Source organism: Triturus cristatus, chromosome 2_2, assembly GCF_964204655.1.
Source record: "Triturus cristatus chromosome 2_2, aTriCri1.1, whole genome shotgun sequence".
Lineage (NCBI taxonomy): Eukaryota > Metazoa > Chordata > Amphibia > Caudata > Salamandridae > Triturus > Triturus cristatus.
Genome location: NC_140582.1, coordinates 425,620,076 through 425,637,835, shown reverse-complemented (window position 1 = coordinate 425,637,835; position 17,760 = coordinate 425,620,076). Strand labels below are relative to the sequence as shown.

General features: G+C 45.9%; 1 protein-coding gene across 1 annotated transcript in view; it reads right to left on the bottom strand.

Moving 5' to 3' along the window:
* Positions 1-17,760, bottom strand: part of LOC146862311 (N-heparan sulfate sulfotransferase 4) — a 1,181,511-nt gene that overhangs the window by 720,250 nt on the left and 443,501 nt on the right. The window contains exon 4 of the mRNA XM_085643256.1: positions 4,657-4,811. Coding sequence (XP_085499382.1) covers positions 4,657-4,811 — 155 coding nt within the window. The remainder of the gene's footprint in view (positions 1-4,656; positions 4,812-17,760) is intronic.

The following is a 17,760-nucleotide window of genomic DNA, read 5'->3' as shown; positions in this document are numbered from 1 at the left end:
CCCTCTTGAATGTTTGCATTCTGAGTGAAGTGGCCTGCCTTGGTCTGCTTTCCCTTTCCACTCTCCTGGCCAAACCTGGAACTCAGAAGAAGGGAAGTACTGTTAGGTTGGGCACCAATTGAACCAGGTTATCTCCCTCTGCATGTTGGGGCTTGCTTTCCAAGTACACAATGCAGAGCCAGAAACTCTATGGGAGCATGTGTCAAAGTCTTCCATTGTCCCTGTTCCAGTCGAGGGTGACAGAACTGTAATTTTAATTTTAGTTTCCATGATACTTCAATTTCAGCGGGCCCGCACAGATGGCAGCGGGCTTAAGCAGAGTATTTATCGTCACATATGGTGACTAGGATGGTTTAAACATACTCTATAGACATGTTTAGCACATTTCTCCTGTCTTGCCTCCAGCCTTAGATTAATCCAATTCAGGTTTTGCAGATGAGTCTTCAACATAGCCCAAGGAGGCAACCTATCATGTTCTATTAACAGCTATGTTCCCAAACCAAGATGGATACCACACTTACTGTTTGTCATTTCAAGATCTAGTTTTTCTCTGTTTCCTGTTTCTCTTTATATAGGTCCTCAAGAAACCATTGATTTCGAGTTAAACAGGTTCCACCATGTCCTAGTCCAGTACCACCTAGTATTGCTTTTGTCTTCAGAGGTCTTGCCTTCAGCCTTCTTCGATATGCCATGGAGGTTGCTTTTTTGAAAATAAACCATTTTTCCTCACTTCACAGGGCATGTATAACTCCTGAAAAGCTGCCCAAATGGGGGAAGGAAAGCCAGTTGCCTGTGCAAAGTGTGGCCTGGAAAAAGCGACAGATGTACATATGTTTTTTCAATGTACGCAAATACAAAGTTTCTGGCATGAAGTTGAATAAACACTCACAGGTATTTTGGGAACACACATACAGGTAAGCCTTGCACAAATTATCTTTGGGGTGAAGGAGAGTGTGTCAGGAATTTTTTGTTTTATGCATTATTGCTTGCTAGAAGGGAGATCTTTTGTAATTGGATAAGTGAAACACCGCTGCTGCCTTCAAAATGGTTAGAGTCCATGTTTTATATGTCAAGAATGGACTTGTTGGGAAATGGGTCCAAAAATAGGAAAAGATTCTGGGATATATAATAAAACTGGGCAGGGGGTAACCGAAGCCAGCGAAGGTCTTAGGGATAATAAAATAGAAAATAAGAAAAAACCCCTGTCCAATGATTACGCCGACAGAACTCTCTGACTTAGCTGCAAGGGCCTCCCAGTAAAGTTTATGCAGCTGCCAAAAAATCGGACGCTGTTTGAGAGAGGTGTCTTTTGTTTAACCTAATGCCTTCCTTTCTCTACCTCCTTGTGGTGGTCTGTGGTCTCCTCCTTTGCAGAGGAATGGCAAGGGTAAAAGTCATCAAAACCTGAGGTGAATGAGGACAAGAAAAAAAAACATAGCCCAAGGAGGCAACCTATCATGTTCTATTAACAGCTATGTTCCCAAACCAAGATGGATACCACACTTCCCGTTTGTCATTTCAAGATGTTGTTTTTCCCTATTTTCTGTTTCTTTTTATATAAGTCCTCAGGAAACCATTGATTTCGAGTTAAACAGGTTTCAACCTTTTCCTAGTCCAGTACCACCTAGTATTGCTTTTATCACCAGAGGTCTTGCCTTCAGCCTTCTTCGATATGCCATGGAGATTTCTTTCTGCCAGTCTTGACTTTTTTCCACCGGTTGTGTTGACGATTATTAATGGTCACCTGTTTTGTTTTTGCTATTTAGAAAGTCATACAAGGACACTGTGTTTATAAGAAGGAGTTGCCCTCACCACTGGGAGACTACCTCGCTTGCCAATGAGTTATCATTCTGTATACCAATAACAGTGAGGGGGATTTTTCTGTGGATGCAAATATTCTCAGAGGTGTCAGTGGTGGTGGCCTTTTAGAGTTGGCAGTCATACTTTGGCCCTCAAAATGGTCATAGGATAATGTGTAGCAAGGAAGAAATAAATTAATATTCAAGGTAAAATTAGGAACCTTCACCCCCAGAAATCACCGGGCTAAGGGATGGGTTCAATCATGGGTGAAAAATAGTTTGCAGAAATGTTATTGCTTGAAATCTATAGCAGACACTGGTTCCTAAGAGCATTCTTGGAATTCTTTGTGGCTTTTGATATTCAGACATTTACACTAAATATATAGGGCCAGATTTATATGTTGGCGAAGAGGGAACTCCGTTGCAACTGCAACAGAGTTCCTTCCCCACCAACATAATGGTCCACCTGGCCAATTTAAATCCAGGCAGACCATAATTGGATGGCAGCAGAAACTGCTCTGTCTCCGCCATGGTCAAACCGCTCCAGCAGCCTGATGAACTAAGGGCTGTCGGAGGTTTGGCTGTAGGTCCCTTTAGCTGATTTAGATGGGCAAACAGACAGATGTTTTTCAATGTGCTCAATACCCCCCTCGCCATGGCATGAGGGTATTTGCTTTTTGAGAATAAAGAAAGTTGTAAGTTTGATGTACAGCTCCATCATGTTGATGGAGCCATGTGTCAAACTTACAGTACATTGACAGGAACTGCCGGGACAGAGGTTCTTGTCAATGCTTGAAATGTTCACTGGGCCAGCAAACATTTCACAACTTGGCAGGCGACTGAGGGATTTACTCTGTCGACCTGAAGGATAATTGACATAGGCCTATGTGTAGCCTAAATTTGTGCATTTCAGAATTGTGAATGTGGCCCTCCATATTTTGTGTTCATTGCTCTTCAAAGCTAAGAAAGGACTATATGTATATTGTCAATACAATTAAATATGAATGCTAATGTCAGATGAACAACTGTTACATTAACGGTAGGGGTTTTAACTCTGATAAAACAAAAGCGAAATAGCTGAAATATAAGACCATTATAAACCATAAAATAAAAGGGCACAAAGAATGTCTGACATGTAGTATCCAAGAATAGTACCAAGCAATAATTGAGGTTAACAAAACTTTGAACAGGAATCTGTTAGTAAATACAATTATAATCGCTGTGGCAATGTTCGTGGTAGCAATAGGCACTACCAAGCTATTCATAGGATTTATGCAAATGTAGGGAAGACAGGCTGTATTGTTACTGGCGTACGTGCCTGCATCCTCTCTCCAGCACACCTCTGAATAATCATTAGGCCTGGGCGGTAAATTCTGTTCCGCTCGCGTTGTGCGGAGAACACGGAATTGCCCAAAATTCTGCATCCGCGGCTTCGCGGAAGTTTTTGCTTGTTCGCGTTCTCAAAATGCGCGTTCGCAAGATATTTCCCCCCGAGCACGCAAACAGCGTTCGCGAACAGGAAAAAAGCATCACGAACAAGCACTTTCGCTTTTTTTCGCGGAATTTCTTCATGCCCTCGGAGATTTTTTACCATTTCGCGGAGCGTTGCATAGCGCGAGTACGCAAATTCCGCCCACCTCTAATAATCATCACAAAAAAGTAAATGTTGCAGACCAGAGAAAATGTCTGTCCCTCTGTTTTTCTTCTTCTCGGTATTATGACATGTTTCAAAGAGGGGCTCACATTTAAGACTCCAAAATTGTTTGGGAAGCAGATTAAATGTACAGCTGCAAAGCAATGTTACCATACATTATTAAGTTTTGCCCATCACAGTGTGAAAAATATGGCTGATTTGAGAAAATAAAGCTCCCTAAAATACCGACGGTCAGATTAACAGTTTGGCAGATATTGTACTCTGTTCGCCCATCTCTCTGTACGCCCATTAAGTTTTCCATCGATGGACCTTCTGCTGGCTGTCTACAGAAAACATTCTCTGACAGCTCGAATGGAGGGTGTTGGGGGTCATTATTTTTTTGTTCTTCAGAAATAAACTCCCAAAATGGGTTATTTGATTCTGGAAACCAAAGCATTTTTTAAAATGTGAACAGATGTCAAAACCGACAGCAGGCGTTCACCAAAGCGGTTGCATATTGAAAGGAACCACCGTGATGTGGGTTCCCCTCAACGTTCATAGGTGACCACTGGGCCAGCGGTCATCTCTAAATTTGGTAGAAGGTACACCACAGTGTGTTAAAGGAAATGCCCTTCGCCACCCTGAAAGATAGAGTACCATTCAGCACCCAGAAAATCAGATTTTATCTTTTTTTTATTTTTTATATAAAGAATGTTATCTGTTTAGACATCATCGAAGGAGGCTACTAACTTAATATACATTTTAGAGTAGGGCCTTTAGAAATATAGTAAATGCTTAGAAAGATAAGAAATAATAAAACAAGAGAAAGTGCTTTGAAAATACACAAAACATAAATTCAAATTAAGCATTCGGAGAAAAGCCATACCCATCAGGATTAACTGGAATAGCTTCCCATGTGAGGCATTTATTAGCTCGTCATTATAGCACTTAAAAGATACGTTTGAGTGCATTAGAATAGCTATCGTTCTGGGACCAGAGCAGAGTGGACAGAATTCGCCCATGCAGTCTATTCCAACAACTAATTTTTATAGTGGTATTATACAGTATCGAAACACCTTTTAACCTTGTGTTCCACTGCGTCTATTCGTCTTTCATTAATTCAGGTATGTTTCCTCAAACATTTTCAATTGTAAAAATGAATTTAACTAAAATTTGATCACACTTAGTATCATAGGGAAAGCATCAGATATTGTTGTTACTCACTAGTGCAAATTCCTTGTTGAGAAGCATCTGCTCCACCAGGGAGGACTCGTTGTGGAAGAGGTGAGGCTGCATGTGGCTCCACATGTGGGGGAACCACCAGAACTCGTCCACTGAGGCCAGCAGCAAATCATCGCCTTCATCCTCCTCAACAGTACCTGGGAAAAGAGGAGCACAGGTGGTACTGTCAGGGAGAATGGCATCTTGTGTCAAATGATGACATTTTCATTGGTTAAGGCTGTCCACAGTGGGATGCATTTTGTAACCTACTGATTTCTACCACTGTCCCAGATTCTATCATCCAGTCAGTTCACCTGAAGGAACATAGATGGTCACTAGCTCTTAAAGTAGTGGAGCTACATCACCTAAAAACTCCATTCCCGAGAAACACTTTAGTTTTCTTAAGGATTTTACCTATCTGATTTATTTAATCCACACTTTCATTCACCTGCTCCTCTAATGAGCCTTTATCTTGTAGAACATTTATGTACAAAAGGCAGTTATGTTATCATTTTTTCTTTTTGGGTTGCTTGTTTTTTTGCAATAAGTATCTTCATAAAGCTAAATTAATTACAATACAATATAAATCGTGCTATAGAAAGCACTTGGCTGAATCATGTTTTTACTTGTTTGTACTAACAAAACATTAAAATAAATATAACTACATGTATAAAGTGTGAATTGTGCAATAGATAGCTATGATTTCTGAAAACAAAAACATATGCAAGAAAATTGGGCTATTAGTTGAGACCTGTGGAAGCCCCACTCTAATAGTAAGCCCAATCCTTATCAGGGTGTCACTAAAATCACTAAATACGCCTGTGTTTAACTCTCTGGTAGCTTATTAGCACAAAAGCAGTCAGGATTAAGTCTGAGGCAAATCGTAAAGTATTTAAGCAGCACTCAAAAAACACTATACAAACATAATCCCAAATCATAGAGTACATTTCATTAAAGAAAAATATACCTGAGCAACAAATATCTAATCAGTAGTAGCGGAGATATTACGTTTCAAAGTTTTTAAAAAAAATAGCATCAAGAATTATAAAGTGCCACATGTGGATATCTGATCGCGTTGGACTGGGACAAAGTCACAGGTTCGGGCCAACCGCGATGGAACATGGGTCAGATACAGGGACCAGGTTTGTCCCGGTGAAGAGATTTACCTTCTCACAGAGAAAGTCCACCAGAGGCTTCACATTGGCGGGGGATGCAAGGAGTCCTTTGTCGGCATGAGGAGGAAGTCGCCTCTGGAGCTTCGTGTTGGCTGTTGAGGTGAGCCATCACTGTTCAGCGGCAAGAGCAAGTCGTCACTTGATTTTCACATTAGCGGGAGACATGAAGGTTGTTGCAGGAGCAGGTAGTCATAGCTGGAGCAAACATTAGGTTGTCGCTGAAGCTACATATTGGTGTGTGTCGTGGATGGTCATTTCTTAACACGGTCGTAAGGAGACCACAACATCTGGATTTTCACTTTTAACTTGGTTTTGATGCAGGAGGGGTACACTCTGATGAAAACCATAGGCCCAGGACCTGGGAGATACAGCAACTCTTGGGGATCAGGATTCACTTCAGCAGAGGCCAGCAGCAGGGCTCAGACAGGTCCAGGCAGGTTCAGTTGGTGCTGGTCAGCTGTGCAGTTGCAGGGAGGCCTTTGGTAGTTTGTTGGATCATTTTAGCTCAAATAGGAAGTCAGTCAACTGACCCTTGGAGTCACTTCTGGGGAGCCTGGGTTCAAGTTAAGCAGGGACACTATTCCTTCTTTAGAAAGTAGGGAAGTCTATTTTGTGAATTTTCCACAGGCCCAGGAGTGTTCTTACGAGAGGTTCTAAAGGTGCCACTTTTATGCCCACTGCCAGCCTTTGTGTGGGGGGCAATTCCTGGCCTACTTCCATACTGGTTCTGACCAATACCCACTTTCCTTGGGTTTGGTCCAAACTGTATAGGGTGACAAAGGCAAGGGCAGGCCTGGTGTCAGGTTCCTTTGTGTGTGCTGTTGGCAGGATTCTTTGAAGTGAAACCAGGAGGGCAAAACTCCTCTTCAGCCATCCTTGTACACCCAGGCCACTTTTGTCTTCATGTCTAGAAGAATACACCACACCACAATAGAGCCATTTGCATTCATGTGACCCTGGACACCAGCAGCAAGGCACATTCGATTCAAGCAGAAAAAATGCCAACTTTCTAAAAGTGACATTTTCAGGAAAGTAACATAAAAACCGATGTTACCATTAAAGAGGATTTTAAATTACAAGGTAAATGAGTGTAAGAAGCATTTTTCTATCTGTTCCCAAACTTAAGTTATCACGTACTGAGTGTTATCCAATGTTAGTCTATGGCAGAGAGAACCTCTCTACAGTGAAAACGACTATGTTTCTTTTACTGTCAGGACATGGGAAACCTAAAAACATGCGTCCCACTTTTAAGATACCATGCACCTTGCTCTGAGTCTTTAGACCCTACCTTAGGGGTGACTTATAAGCATTAAAATGAAAGGTTTAGGCCTGGCAAACGGTTTATTTTGCCAGGTCGAAATGGCACTTTCAAAATGACCTACAGGCTGCAGTGGCAGACCTGAGAAATGTTTTACAGGACTATATTAGGGGTTGCACAATGAGTGATGCAGTCCACTAGTAGAATTTAATATACAGGCCCTGGGTACATGTAGATCAAATATACCAATCAGGAGTAGACCAATTTTACCATGTTTTTAAGGGAAAGCACAATCACTTTACCACCGATTAGCAGAGTTCTAAAAGACAACAAAAACCAGTTCAGAAAAGGAAGGCAAAAATCTGGGGTGACATGCAGAGAGGGCCCAGTCTAAAAACATTTAATTGAATCAAATAGAAATGTTTATTATAGTTATACACTAGTGAAGAATTTGAGGGTATTACAATGTCTTTTCCGATACCATGACAGAGTTGTAATTGGAAATGGATTGTAAATGTCAGTATCAGAGGCACACTATAATTTGAATAAAATGTGATGATATCACAAATTACTGACTTTACCTTCAATGTACACCTACCTACAGAAATCATCAAACGTTATGGAAAGGCACCTGAAAAGTCCTTGCTCATCCATTATATTAAAATTAAATTTCAGGTTTTGCTGTGTTATCACTAATTGCTTGTTCCCCAGTGTCTTCTTGTTTACAAAATGCAGAATAGAAAGACAATGCCACCTTTTTTCTACAAAGTATTTACATATTTTAAATTTACGAAACAAATACAGTTTGGAGTCTGCTTAGAAGTGGGACCAGAATGCAAGATTAGAACAGACAGAACAGGAATTTGCAAAGCAAGTAAAACTTCCATCAGAGAAATGACTGATATCATTAATTCTTAGAATGTTAATAACACTTCTACCTTGGAATGACATTGCCCGGTATTCAAAGGCCAGTTTGTGATTTGTGATACGTTCTGATCAACACCAAACAGAACACCAGTATTTTCCAAAACCTGAAATTCCAGAATGTATTTCAAATGCTGGAAGAGAGGCTACATTGTGAAATGCGTGAGTGCAAGCCAATATAATCTACTGTGTTTCATCCCAGCAGGAAAATACCGTGAGATATTAATGTACAATGTACATGGTGTTAAGGTTCATATAGCAAACTAAACCCTATCTAGGCACTGGTCATTAATGGGATTGCTTGTGAGTCTTTCAGATATTCTTGCAGTTTCCGATTCTTTGAAGTGATTGGCTGTGCTCGTTTTCTTGAATTACAGGAGAGTCTGATCTTTATATTAGACAAAGGCCCTTAACGTTGGGTCCAGCTCTCAATGTGAGTCTTGGGAGGAATCGTGCAGTAGGCATTTGTAGGTATGTTGTGCTGAAGCTGTTGATTATCCGATCTTCGTCACTGTACATCTCTCACCAGTGATCATGTTGTGACTCTTCGATGCCAGCACACAAGGCAATAGCATAGGCTAGCTTTGCATTCAAGCTGGCCTGTGATGGGAATGTTGAAGTCTATTTCAATGGTAGGATGTGTTTGAGTTTCCTCGGTTCGAAATACTATTTTTCTCACAGTACTAATTTGTTTGTGCCCACTGAGGTGGTTATAACCCAGGTAGATGTTTTTGTCAATCTCTGACTGACATATGTTTGAGAAAAATCACATAAAGTTTAATTTTAAATACTTTGGGTTTCCTTACTGTACTGCAGAGATAACAGGTTGGATGGAAAAGCAGTGCAATTTAATTGACTGAATTAAATCAGAAAGGAAGGGGCTCCTGCACTTCTCTGTAAAACATAATGGGGAAATCAAGGAATTTGACCAGTAACGAGGCAGACAACAGAGCCAATGTAATGATGAGCATGTATGTTAGTTTGGCCTAGCAGAAAGTTAGGAGATAACCTGCAAAGATGCAGTCAACAGGTGATTGGAGGAGTAGATGGTTAGTCATGATGTACTGCTCTTTAAGCAGGTGTCTTCAATTATTGTTTAAATTACATTTGGGTAGGGGCAGTCCTAATGGATGTAAGAATACCCTTCCAGATACTGGATGCATAGATGGAGAAGGCTTTTTGAAATGATATTTTTTGCTCTTCTTTGCCTCAATTCAGATGGTGGCTTGGCCAACTTCTAAATTTCCCAGGGGATGGAGGGCGGGTGGTTTGTGTTGTGTCCTGCGAGACATGTTCTAGTGTCTCGACAGGCACTGCTTTAGTAGCCACTCCCCTATGGGAGTGGACACACACACAGCACACACCCATCCATCTCCGGAGTCACGAGTGACGTGACCCGGCTAATAAAGGTGCCCGAGTGCACGTGCTCATGGCCAGTTAAGTAACCAGGAACACTGTGTCTGCGTCAGTGATTCATTAGTATGTGGGCCTAGGGCCCACAACACAACATTGGCGACGAGGCAGGTAGTCTACCCCGCGTGCCCGCTGCTCTGCGCTGCATCGTCCCTCCTGGGGGAGTAAATGAGCCCGGCAGGCGGCACCTCCCACCAAGCCATCCGCGGCCAACCGTGAGGGCAGTGATCTCCGCATTCAAGAAGCAACGATCGGAGACCAGCCAGGCCTCATCACCGCCGACGTCTGAGGTGGAGGAGGAGACATGCGACCCCGGTGAGAGCAAAGGTTCCGCGATGCCAAGAATACGTCTGCAGCCCAGCTCACTAGCACACAGAGCCCAGTGACCCAGCAACTGCCCGTGTTCCGGGAGGGGGCCCAAAGCCCCGCTACAACGCCTGCAATGTGCCCGCTGCTGTGCCTCGACTGCCGCCTCCGCAAGTAAGAGGTCTCTTGAACTGCAACGGGCGGCGAGGAGACGCCTCGGCTCCCGCCCCGCTAACTCTTACTGTATAGCCTGAGGCGCCGGACGGCTCTCGCGCACCGACGGCTGCCCGGAGCGGTGCTGCCACGGAGAGAGTAGGACTCAATGTCATGGGAGCCCCTGCGCCGGCTGCTCGCAGCGCGCCTCGAAGTTCGCGAGTGTAAAGGAGGACGCAGAGAACAGTGCACAAGGGTGGGAGAGATCACCCCCACCACGAAGGTGTGCCTCTGCCACAATCCCAGGCCTTTATGACACTCACCCGGTGGAGGACGAGGAGCCGTGCCTGCAGAGCCTTCGGTTCCTCTCTGCAGCTGCTCCCGTGAGGGGGGCCAGACAACCCGCGGCATCCGGGACGCCGCTGCAACGTTGAAAGAGAAGGCCCAGCAAACGCAGTGCCAGGCCCGTGGCGTCAGGAGTGCTGCAGATGCCTCCGTTCAATAAGACAGTGCCACCTAGTGGGTAACTGTATATACTGCGCCCCCATGCTCGCATCAAGTCCAGCTGCCCAGCCTGCCTGCATGCAGAAACGCAGAGGCTGTCCTGAACATCAAGCGGCCCTAGGAGTAAAGGAGAACTCTTGCTGCTCCTGCATGGGTAAAGTACCCTGCACCAGCACAGATTTACCTGCACACACTCGATTCCGGTCAGAGGGGCTGCGCAAGTGCACACCACGTGAGAAGTGTCCCCGGAGGGGGAAAACAGCACAAAGGAAAGCACTACCCAGACTCAATCAGCAGTGCAACCATCCAGACTGTCACATGTGGCAAGTGTGACCCACTCGCAAATGTAAGTGCCTGCAGTGCCCAGCATAATAAAGCGTACATGAAGGAGTGGCCTCAACATTTCTACATCCCAGAACTCTGTAAGAGAGGGAGGAAAGACGCTGTCTGCTACTTCTGCAAAACAGGGGGAAAGACTGACAAACCCCGCAAGAACCCCCAAAGCCACCTCTACTCTGAGAACCGCCCAGAGACCCCAGAAGACGCAAACAGAACTAGCGTGGTGCACACCCCCTAGTGGCTGTCAGATGCCACCACCAGCAAGGAAACTGCGTCACCCACCCTGAGTGGCGAACGGCCGTCACGGCTATAGAGCCAAACAGACAGCAACGTCTCAAGGTAACTCTCCCCGTCCAAAAAGCACAAGAAATATTGGTGCAGAGCGTGCACCTCCAGCGGTTGCCCAACGCCACCACAAGTGAAGACAGCGCGGCACACACCCCCGGCGGTGAATGAACACCACCACCACAAGAAGGAAGAGCAGGCATGCCAAGTGCCAGAAGAGGGCACCCTAGCAAAGAGTAGTGCGCAGTCCGAGGTGAGTGCCGCATGCACCCAGAAGCGCGCCAGCAAAGGTGCACGCCCAGGAGGAAAATAAGTCTCTCCAAAAGGAAGAAGCACTGCGGACATCAGCATGGAAATCCAATACATCTCCACAGCAGCAATGAAGCAAACGAAGGGCGCAGTCAGAAGCTCGCCGAAGCAATGCAAACAGAGAGAGCACTGAGAAGTGGTTGCGCAGACGCACAGAAGCTCGAATACCCAGAAGAGGGTAGAAGTGCGCCAAGTCCGAGGTGCGCGACAAAGGCACCCAGAAGTTTGATTGCATGGGCAGTCGTCCAAGAGAGCAAGACATCCTCGAAGAAAAGGGGAAATGCCGAAGGCATCAAGAAGAATCTCCATCGCCTCAACGAAGTCTGGAAGGGGCCTAACGCAGAACAGTGTCCTCCCAAACTGCCCCACGCTGAAGTCGTCAGTGACCCAAGGCTGACGAGAGGAGAGTCGTACACCACAAGTGGACAGCTACCACCACTAGCTCACTACAGCCCGCGGAAGCAATTCCCTGGAGAGGGAACGCCCGGAGTAGGAGTTTTGCTCCCTACTGCCTGTGGAAGCTATTCCCTGGAGAGGGAACACACAGAGTAGGAGCGTCAAGACGCCACAGCTCACCACTGCCCGTGGAAGCCATTCCCTGGAGAGGGAACACCCGGAGTAGGCGCGTCAGGAAGCTGCCTGAAGAAGGAGCACCCAAGATGAGTGGCTGCTCGCCATGCAGCCGAGAAGAGCGACTGAAGTTTCGCCTGTATGGTCCGGAGACCATTGTAGTTAATAAGCCCATTGGCCTTGTTAGAACACAGTGCATGTCAGTGTACCTGGAGGAGAAGCAGAAGAAGAGTGAAGATCGTGTCACCCCAAAGAGACGGACAAACGGAGGCGTGTCACAGACAAAGAGAGGAGAAGCACGAGGACTCGAAGCACCACAAGCCAAGAATACCTCCAAAGACACCAGACAGCCACCCAGGCGGACCGACGGCCCTGGCGACAGCACCAAGGGAGAACTACACATAAGCCGCAGCAAGTGCCACAAGTAAGCCGCAGCAAGCGCAAACCGCGTTGCTCCCATTGCTTCACAGTGAGACCATCCAGCCCAGAGTGTCGGCAGTCGGAGTTGAACGGCATCCCTGCTCCTGACCGCACATGCCCGAGGTGCGAGAGAAGGTTCAGAAGAGGCAGTCAAGTGGCTACGACCTTCATCCAGAAACTTCCTCTCCTAGTTAATCATCGCCACCTGTCGTCCTGGCCCAATGGCAGCTACGTTATCAATGCCATGGGCATGACACAGCACTCAGGAAGACACGAGGGAGTGTGACCGGAGGGTCCACACCGAGAATCGGACAACCAATTGAGGTCAGAAGGGGAAGTCGTGATTGGCAGGGCTGGGCGAGGAAGAAACCCAAGCTACAACAGGAGTGAGTCCTGATACAGCGACAACAAGGGAAGAGGGGGACAACCCGAAAAGGAACTGGCAACCGCACAGCGGGAGGCCGAGGGTAAGCCGCACAGCCTGCGTGAACCGAGTCTCATGTCTCATGTTTCACAACGGGTTCATCAGCCTCCGTCATCAAAGTCCCAACAGCCCAAGAAGCCCAAGCACACAAATGCAAGTGCGTCCCAGAGAACGTGGAGGCACCTGGCCGCCCCTGCCTCAGGTGATCGACTTCAGACTGAAAGCCGGCAATCATCAAAGTAAGTCATCACCAGCCATCGTCCAGATTCACCACACGACTGGCCATGCCATCACGCCAGTCTTCAATCAAGTGCGTCACACGAAACCATCTGGAATACACATGGAATGGAGTCCTACACCCGCGCCAACTTAGACAGCAAGAAGACTCAGAGGTTGTCTGCTACCCTGGTCTACACCTGAAATGTGGCAGCGAGAGCATGTCCTGACCAAGATCCATACACCCTTGAGGTTTGTGCGAGAGACTGGCTACTGGCTCCACGGTGGTTTGCCGCTGCCCCCAGCCGGCACATATGCAGCCCCCATCGCAGCCTATCAGCAGTCCCGTGGCAAGCCCAAAGAAGGGCCTCCCCAGGCGGGAGAGCTGGAGAAGACATTGTTCCCCCTGCCAGGTCACCGGACACAGCAAGACAGCCTCATAGATACTCACAGCTATGCAGAAAGGATTCAGTGAACTTTCACCATGGATTCCAACCATGATCTTGACGCACCAGTTAATGAACAGTTGTTAATCACCACATACCATCCTCAAGGTCAGCAAAAGGAAGCCAGCTGGGACCAAAGGGCATGACTCCACTGACACGTTACTAGAGTGCCGCGGACCTCTTCAAGCAAGCATTCGTGTCCTGGATCACACAGGTTAAATAATGAAGGCCCGCCGAGATTGTCCTGCTACCATTGGAGTTACCAGTCCTGGTCTGTTGCCTTCGGGATGCTTGACCCGAGAAACTGATGGACCCTGTGGTGTATATTCTTTTGTTATTTCTCCCTACAGGTTGGACTAGGGAACTTTTGTTTTTATTAAAATTTGGGAGGAATGTTGTGTCCTGCGAGACACGTTCTAGTGTCTCGACAGGCACTGCTTTAGTAGCCACTCCCCTATGGGAGTGGACACACACACACCCCACACCCATCCATCACCGGCGTCACGAGTGACGTGACCCGGCTAATAAAGGGGCCTGAGTGCACTTGTTCGTGGCCAGTTAAGTAACCAGGAACACTGTGTCTGCGTCAGTGATTCATTAGTATGTGGGCCTAGGGCCCACAACACAACAGTTTGCAGCTGAGGTATATGGCATGACCTTTGACCTCGATGACTACTAGAAGTGGCATTGATAGAACTGGTGCCACATGCAGTTTATGTGTTACCGAAAAACCACCAGACATTCACAACTTTAAAATGCAGAATGTTACTCTGCATGGGATTATAACAGGTACAAACACCACTCAGTACAACATGCACATGTTAAAGGCATATTTTCTTTAAAGAATGATAATGGATTAGTTTAATCAGAGGTGACAGAATTGTCCACATGAAATACCTCTTAGCTGATTTAAACCCTACGATCTAATTATTCCACCTAACTAGGGTCAATTAGATAACTAAGGGGCATATTATCAAGCACTGCGTTAAAATTATCGTCGCTTTAGCGGCAGACAACTGCCGCTAAAGTGGCGATAATGGGCTTAATACGCCCGTGAGAATTCCAATAGAAGCCCATGTTGACACCAGAACATGGGCTTCTATTGGAATGCTCAAGGGCATATTATCAAGCCCATTATCGCCGTTTTAGCGGCAGTTTTCTGCCGCTAAAGCAGCGATAATTTTAACTCCGTGCTTGATAATATGCCCCTAAAATATTAGCTCGCTAGAGTAAACTCTGTTTACCATTGACCAGTTTTATATTCTTTTGGGGACGTTATGAACACCCACTGCTGCCTAGTAGCTCCATCCAATGTTAGCGTATCTTGGCTCTTTCCCATAGCATTCTGCATTCTTGGGCATACAGTACTGTTTTTATCATTGCAAACATTGGCTCTAAAGTCTCAGCATGAGAAGTGTGGAGGGCTTAAAAGCCAGGATTAGCTAAAGATCTCCCGCACGAGATAAGTTATCTAGGCAGCTACAAATAGTGACAGTGAAAAGACACCATATAAAAATTAATTGTGCATGCATTATGCCATGTTGTTCCAAATTAGCAGTGACATAACAGCATAAAGATACACACCTACAAATGGTGATCTCGACTCAGCCTACCAATCACTTACGTCCACTGAACCTTCCCATGGTCGCATCCTCCAGGCATCTGCTAGTGACAAAACACGTATGCTGACTGCCATTGCTAGAGCACCTCTTTCATCTCACTTCCTCTGGCCTCCAGCAAAGAAAATCATACTGGTGTTGATGCAGAAATGCTCAAAGATTTGAAAAAACTATGGACTGTAACTGTTGGACTTGCCTGAGATTGTGTGCAGATGAAAGCATGGCTTTTCTTTCCAGGGTTCACTGATCTCATCAAAAAAATTTCCAGGGGGGCTTATGTTCTTCATCCTCCGTGAACTTGTTGCCTCTAACCCTGCAGGAAGTGTGCTGAGTGTGCTGAGCTTCTCAGTCAGATAGGTTGTGGGGCAGATCGTGATGGTTTTGTAGATGATGTAACTGGTTTTGAAAATGGTATAAGCCAGCAAGGGCAGCCAGTGGACTTTGATCAGGTGGCAGTGAGGTTGTCATATGTCATCACACCTTTGATGAGGCATGCTGCGGCATGTAGTATGCTCAGAAACAGCACCTGTGTGGGGATTAGGAGAACATGGAACGTGGTGTTGCGACTGTTCCAGATGTGAGAGTACACAGCACTTTGGAGGAGTAATGGTTTCACTTTCTTTAGCAGCAAAAGCAGGTAACAGGCAATCTTGGTTTTGGTGAGTGTAGGAGCGTGCCTCTTTTAAACATTGTCACCCCCACTTTTTGCCCACTGGTACTAATGCTTTTGATTGGAAGTACACTGGGTTCCTGCTAGCCAGGCTCCAGTGCCAGTGCTCATTCCCTAAAATCTACACACATGTTATTTATAACCCAGTGTACAAAGAATTTAACACTCTTGTAAGACCCTGGCAAATGGCACCTCTGGTACCAAGGGCCTGGGTATTAAAGGCTGCCGCATGCATTATGCCACCCAAAGGGACCACACTCAAACTGCAGACAAACTGCCATTGCAGGAGGAATGAAATGGTACAATCCAGTTCGAAAACGCGACAAGGCCCACTCCCTGTGTGCAATACCCAAGTACAATGCATGTACTATATATCACCTCTACAGCAGGCCTTTAGAGCCCTAAGGCAGAGAGCAGTATATTACATGTGAGGGCACATCTGCATGAGCATATATGCACCAGCGATGCCTAATTCCATTGCTAGACATTGCAAGTGTTCAGGAAGCCACTTTTAAGGACATGTACTGGGCCTGGTCATTACGAGTTACCCAGCTACATTATGGCTTCACTGAAAGTCATAGTGTTTGGTATCAAACACCTTGTCTTATTAAATAGTATACTGATGCCAGTATCAGATTTATTAGGGCATGCACGTAGCGGGCACCTTAGAGGTGCCCCCTGTAGCCCTACCAGTCTCTTAATGTGCTGGTTGACAAGTATCGTCCAGCCGGCCACCTCAAATGGAAATAGGGACTTCAGGGTTATGCCCACTACTTTTATTTTGTTTTAATAGATTTTATTGATTGTTATATCATTATCAAACCACAATTACAGTTGTGTCATCAGGTGCCTTGCTCTACTTAAGTCTATACAGTCTAACTCAATAAAATTATTAGCAGAACTCCCCAAACTTCACAAACTCCCCCCTCCCCTTCCCTCCAGGAATCGTGCCCAAGAAAAATGCATACATCACTTGTTAAGTCTTATCCATAATCATCCCAAGTTACAGGAAAACCCAATATGTCCCTTCAATGGCTGGTCAGTGGGGTGCATTGTACCAAAAAGCCGCCCATGCAGACATCCTCAGATCTATCTGAGGGAGCTGGGGCAGGTGATCCCCCAGCAATGGTTCTTGTGAAGGGGGTTCTGGGTCCTTTAAGCAATCAACCAATGCCTCCCAAGCCGTGTCTATCGAGCCTAGGCCCCGTCTAGCTTCTCTCAATCACACCTACCTCACATATCCAGCCCATCTCTCAAGTTCCTTATGCCATGTGGTTACCCCGGGACCCCCGGGGTCCTTGCAATGTATGGAGATTTCCCTCTTTGCTAATATGGAGGCCAAGTCCTGAAATCTACTGGTGACCTTAGTCTTGGAGGTGCGTGGGAACTAGATCAGTAAATAGTGACTGGTAGAGCATGGAACCTCCAGCGATATGGTATCAGCGACCACTGTCGTTACCTCTTCCCAGTAAGTATTCAGCTAGGGGCAGTTCCACATCATGTGCGTAAGCTCTACCCCTATCTCCCTACATCTTGGGCATGCCGCGCCAGTCATATTTATATTATTTATTGATGCACCCTAGTATTAGGTATGCCCAATAAAGGACATGATAATTGATCAATTTAAATTGGGCATTACTGGATACCTTTTGTTCCCTTTCTAGGATGATTACCCAACCACCTTTGGGTATGGGAATCCCGAAGTCTTCCACCCACCATGTCCACATGGTTTCTAGGGGCTGAAGCATGTCCTCTTGTATGGCCCTTTAGAGGCACGTGACTACTTAGACGGTGCCCGATGATGAGATAATATATTGACAGTGTTTATGAGGCTATGGCTCTGACATACTGGAACCTCAGTGATTACGGAACACAGTCGTCACTACTCTGTGGAGTAAGAAGTGGACCTGTGGTAGGTCAAACTCTGAGCAAAAGTCTTCAAATGGGAGAAGCTCCTTAGCATGTAAAAAGTCTGCAACTCTCGATATCCCTGTGATGGACACTGCACCAGTCCACCTCAGTTACTGCTATGGGGCAACACTGCTAAAATAGTAATGGGTAGGTGAGGCTCGCATA